Raw genomic sequence first — 6,125 nt, 5'->3', positions numbered from 1 at the left:
CAAGAGAATCACTTAAGCCCAAGAGTTTGAGGTTGCTGTGAGCTGTGACACCATAGCACTCTACTGAGGGTGACATAGTGAGACTCTGTCTCAAAAACTCTCAAAATTCAACAATAAGAAGACAAACAATTCAATTTTAAAATGGGCAAAAGATGTCAAAAGACACCAAAGATGGTAAATAGCACACGAAAAGATGCTAGATATAAGTCCAGTCCATCATTAAGGAAACACAAACCAAAGCGATAATAACAAACTACTTCATACCCACTAGAATAGCTGTAATTATAAAGACAGACAATAATAAGTGTTAGTGAGGATGTGGAGAAATTCTCATGTTGCTTGTGGGAATGTAAAATGGTGTCGTTGCTCTGGAAAACAGTGGTAGATCTTAAAATGTTAAATCTAGAAATTCTGCTACTAGGTAGCTAGCGAAGAGCAATAAAAACCTATATCCATGCAGAAACTTGAAGGTAAATGTTCACAGTAGCATTATTCATAATAGCAAAAAAGGGGAAACAACCCAGTGTCCATTAACTTTTGAATGGAAAAACGCAAGAGAGTATTCACCCACAACAAGGAATGAAATACTGATAACATGCTATTATGTAATATGGGTGAACCTCAAAAACATTATTCTACATGAGAGAAGCCTGTCAAAAACAGTCACTTACTGTATGATTCCATTTCTTTTTTTTTTTCCTCCTTTGAGACAGAGTCTTACCATGTCGCCCTTGGTAGAGTGTGCTGGCATCACAGTTCACAGCAATCTCAAACTCCTAGGCTCAAGTGATTCTCTTGCCTCAGTCTCCCAAGTAGCTGGGACATCAAGTGCCCGCCACAACGCTTGGCCACCTTTTTTGTTGCAGTTGTTATCGTTGGTTAGCTGGTCTGAGCCAGGCTTGAACCTGCCAGCCTTGGTGCATGTGGCTGGTGCTGTAACCACTGTGTTATGGGTGCCAAATGATGTATGATTCCATTTCTAAGACATGTTCCTTTTTATAGAGACAGAAAGTAGATTAGTGGTTGCCTAGGGCTGGGGGCTGCAGGAAGAGGAATGAAGAATAACTGCTAATGAATACAAGGTTTCTTTTGGGATGATGATAAAATTCTAAAATTGGATTATGGGGATGGATGCACAATTTTATAAATATACTAAAAACCACTGAAGTGCACATTTTAAATGGGCAAACTTTATGGCATGTATGTCATATCTCAATAAAGGCTTAAGGCTTAAGGCTTGGCATCTGTAGCTCAGCGACTAGGCGCCAGCCACATACACTGGAGCTGGTGGGTTCAAACTCAGCCTGGGCCTGCCAAACAACAATGACAAATACAACCAAAAAATAGCTAGGCATTGTGGCAGGCACCGGTAGTCCCAGCTATTTGGGAGGCTGAGCCAAGATAATCTCTTAAGCCCAAGAGTTGGAGGTTGCTGTGAGCTGTGACCCTACAGTACTCTACTGAGGGTGACATAAACTCTGTCTCAAAAAAAAACCTCTTAAAATATGCTATATTAATAGAATGGACAAAACTTACATGATCATCTCAATAGAAGCATGAAAACACATGACAAAATGCAACCCCCATTCACGACTAAAACGCTCCACAACTAGAAGAAATTTCCTCAACCTGATAAAGCACATCTATAAAACATGCACAGCTAACGTCATACTTAACAAGTAATATGTTCCCCTTAAGATGGGGAACAAAGAAAGAAAGGATATGTACCCTTGTCCCTTCTAGTCAACGCTGTATAATAAAAGGGGGAAAACAGGAAGAAGGTCAAAGTAAAGGCTTTCAGATTTGAAAGGAAGAAGCAAGACTGTATTTATTTGCACACATCATAGTCCTGTTTGTAGATGATCCTAAGGAATCCATACAGAAAAAACTACCAGCACTAGTAAGTGGGTTTAGCAAAGCTATAGTGCACAAGGTGAATGTATAAAAATCAACTGTAGTTCTACGTACTTTGAATAATACAAAAATGAAATCAAGAAAAAAACATTCCATGAAAAAGAAAAAATTACTTAGGAATAAATTTCACAAAGTAGTGCAAATCTTGTACACTGAAAATTACAAAACACTACTAAAAGAAAATAAGGATGATCTAAAGAAATGGAGAGATTCCAGGTGCGTGGATTAAAAGAGTCAAGATAGCAATTCTCCCCAAACTCATCTACAGGTTCACAATGCCTATCAAAATCCTTGCAGGCTGTATTTTCTTTGTAGAAATTGCCCAGCTAAACCTAAAATTTACATGGAAAGGCAAAGGATCCGGAGTAGCTAGACAAATTTGAAAAACAACAAAATTATAGGACTTACACTACTTGATTTCAACACTTACTATAAAAGTGACAGAAATCAAGACAGTGTAGTATTGGCATAAGAACAGACACAAAGACCAACAGAACAGAAATGAGAGACTCATAACCAACCCTTAAGTGGTCAGCTGGAATTTTTTAAAATTTGTTTTTAAAATTTTTTTTAGAGATGAGGTCTTGCTGTTGCTGTTACCCAGGCTGGACTCAAACTTCTGCCCTCAAGCAATCTTCTCACTTCAGCCTCCCAGGTAGGTGGGACTACAGATAGGTGCCACCACCCGAAGCTAGTCAAGTGATTTTTGACAATGGAACCAAGGCAATTCAACTGGGTAAAGAATGGTCTTTTGAAGAAACAGTGCCAGGACAGCTGGACAGTCACATTCACAAAAGATGAATTTAAATTTGTACCTGATGGCATACACAAAAGTTAACTAGAAACTAATCATAATACTAAAAATAAGGAAAAAATATAAAACTTCTTAAAGAAGACATAGGAAAAAAGTATGTTCCATAAAACATGAAATTGGTAATTTGGACTTTAGATCCTCAACATCTTTTCAGCATGGTAATAATCCCTTGGAAATGGATCAAAACCACTATAAGATACCACTTTACACCCTAGTACTGGAATAGCTATAATAAAAAGACAAACAATAATATAAGTTTCAAAAGCCCTTACCACCTGCTACCAAACTATACCTTTAGCAATGGTTTAAATGGTACATTTTGTGTTATATAATATTTTATCATAAAAAAAATAAAGCCCTTCCCACTATTTTTTTAAAGGTGGTAAACCAAGTAGGGAAAAAACAAAAATAAAAAATATCTTCTCACAAAGAGAAGTCCAGCTTTAGATGGCTTCACTGGTGAGTTCTATGAAATATTTAAAGATGAAATAACACCATTTTAAGTAATCTCTTCCAGAAAACAAAAAAGAAACAAAAATAACTTAAGAGTTCAATTTAAAGATGTAATTAAAGGATCATGATTTACTATTTGCTGAAAATGCATTATTAAAGTATAAAGGATATAAGGTATTGGACGAGAAGTCTTTTTTTTTGAGACAGAGCCTCAAGCTGTCACCCTGGGTAGAGTGCCGTGGCATCACAGCTCACAGCAACCTCCAACTCCTGGGCTCAAGTGAGTCTCCTGCCTCAGCCCCCCAAGTAGCTGGGACCACAGGCACCCGCCACAACACCTGGCTATTTTTTTTTTTTGGTTATAGCCATCATTGTTGTTTGGCGGGCCTGGGCTGGATTCGAACCTGCCACCTCAGGTATACGTGGCTGGCGCCTTAGCCACTAGAGCCAGAGGCATTGAGCCTGGGCAAGAAGTCTTGAGAACTGTTCTAATCTAGACTTTGTTACCTACTAGTTGTATAATCTTTGTGAAATTACATCATCTGGCAGGGCTTCAATTTTCCCATTTGTCAACAGGGAGGTTCTCCTGAGAAATCTTTTCCATCTATATGACATAATTATATGGCACATTTATTACACAAAATTTTGTTTAAAGGTCACTCAGTCCTAAATTGGTATAATCCCTCTGAAAAGCAATGTGGCAATATGTATGTAGTAAGAGCCAGTTCATACACTCTGGCAGAGTATTTCAACTTTGTGATATCTATCTTAGGAATATAATTCAACCAAAGCAAAACAACACACAAAAAAGATGGTCCTATAAAAATCCACATGTCTGGCTCAGTGCCTGTGGCTCAAGTGGCTAAGGCGCCAGCCACATACACCTAAGGTGGCGGGTTTGAATCCAGCCCAGGCCACCAAACAACGATGGCTGCAACCAAAAAAAAAAAAAAAATAGCCAGGCATTGTGGCAGGCGCCTGTGGTCCCAGCAACTTGGGAGGCAGAGGCAGGAGACTCGCTTGAGCCCAGGAGTTAGAGGTTGCTGTGAGCTGTGATGCCACCGGCAGGCTCTGTCTCAAAAAAAAAAAAAATGAAAAAGAAAAAGAAAAAGAAATCCACATGTCCAACAAAAGTAGAATAAAATAGTAACATAAAAAAATCAAATTACTAAAAACTAGTATGAAGATTGTAGAAAATATTTATTTCTGACGAAAAAATCAGAATATAAAATGATTTCAACTATGAAAATGTACACAGTATATTCAGAATATGCTAAACAAAAGGTAATTTCCATAATGAAAGTAGTATTAGGTTTATGAGTCTATTACATGGAGATTTACTAATTTTTTTCTATATTTCAAACTGTCCCTCTATTTAAACTTTTTGTTCCCCTTGAGACTCCAGAATCATTGTCAAGGACTGTCTCCTTAACCTTCCCCGATAATGACTGCTCTTAGGTGAGTCATTATTTTCAGAACCAGAATTTTAAGCAATTAGTTTTTGGCTGTTAGCTGCCAAAATCTTGTTTCTCTTCACTGAATAGTAAGTTTGGATGCCAACACTTTCATAGTGGTGCTTCTTCCACCTCCAATTAAAACCAACCCCATTTGAGAACATCTTACCTGAAACTACCATAGACTATAAGAAGAATGGAAATCAGAAATGTAGACACTTGACTGGAATCCACCAGGGAATAGGCCCTAGAGAAAATAAGAGGAAAAAATTTAAATCACATGCAGAAATTCCTCATGGAACTTATAGTCTGATAGAATTCTATAGATTCCACTAGGCTTAGTTTTTATCTTTAAGAAGAAAAAAGGGGATACAAACTAGCATTAACCATATAATTATAATGTATTTAAATAATATAAAATGACATCTACTAGCTTCATATGAAGAATAAATTGATAGATTCATAGCTATTATTAATGTTCACAGGGTGTTAAATGATTATCAATGTAAAAATCTGTTTGTATGATATACAATGTATGTTTACAATACCCCCCCAATTTAAAAAGTATCAAAATATCTACCAAATCAGTGCCAATGACAGAAAGTTTCAATGATTAAACTTTCATCAGTTTACACTAGCATCACTATTCCTGGTTTCAGTGATGGGGTAAATAAAGCTTGCATATCTCTGCTGAATCCCGTTCTTTCCTTCCTTTGTCTCTTTCTTCTTCTTCTTTTTTTTTTTTTTTTTGAGACAAGGTCTCACTGTTGGCCGGGCTAGAGTGCAGTGGAATAGTCATAGCTCACTGCAGTGAAGTATTTTGTCATTACCTAAAAGTCAAATCAAAACATCTACACCTCCTAAATTCAGTGTCTTAAGATCTGGTACTACTGCATAACTATTTTACTGTATTTCTCAAATCAATGGAGATTCTCTATAACAGCAGTTCTCAACCTGGGGGTTGCAACCCACAGGAACTGTATTAAAGGGCCATGGCATTAGGAAGGCTGAGAACCACTTCTCTAGAAACTCATCACTGAAGACTTCTAGAAGTTTGGATTAAAGAAAAAAACAGGTCCTCTCTCCTGTAGAGCGCCTCTGTGCTGTGCTCTAGTCTGCATGGCTGTCATCACTGACTTTTCTTCATGGTCTTAACTTTCTGGATGAGGGCATGACCATGTGCAAAATACCATATGAAGAGTTAAATTAGAGCTCTCGGTTCTCACCTCCATATCTTGGCAACAAATACGTCAACCCAGAACTAAATGCCTGATTTCAGAAAAAAGTTCTGATTGTTAATGGTTTCTTCTAAGACAGTTTTGTTTCAGCTTTCAAATGAATCTATAAAAAAAATTTGATGAAAGTTCATTATTAACATCATTTTATCATTTATAATAAAACTTTTAAAAAGTTTTTTAGAATGGCCCACATCACAAAATCTCAAAACTGCAGATGCTGACATGGATGTGGAAAGAAGGGAACACTTCTAC

The 6,125-nt window shown here is 37.2% G+C and overlaps 1 protein-coding gene across 1 annotated transcript in view; it reads right to left on the bottom strand.

The window, feature by feature from the left end:
- Nucleotides 1–6,125, bottom strand: part of SPPL3 (signal peptide peptidase like 3) — a 150,200-nt gene that overhangs the window by 52,917 nt on the left and 91,158 nt on the right. The window contains exon 2 of the mRNA XM_003789906.3: nt 4,805–4,882. Coding sequence (XP_003789954.2) covers nt 4,805–4,882 — 78 coding nt within the window. The remainder of the gene's footprint in view (nt 1–4,804; nt 4,883–6,125) is intronic.

Source organism: Otolemur garnettii, unplaced genomic scaffold, assembly GCF_000181295.1.
Source record: "Otolemur garnettii isolate 467f Iridium unplaced genomic scaffold, OtoGar3 scaffold00038, whole genome shotgun sequence".
Lineage (NCBI taxonomy): Eukaryota > Metazoa > Chordata > Mammalia > Primates > Galagidae > Otolemur > Otolemur garnettii.
The sequence above is the reverse complement of the archived record's forward strand: the minus strand, read 5'-3'. Positions and strand labels throughout refer to the sequence as shown.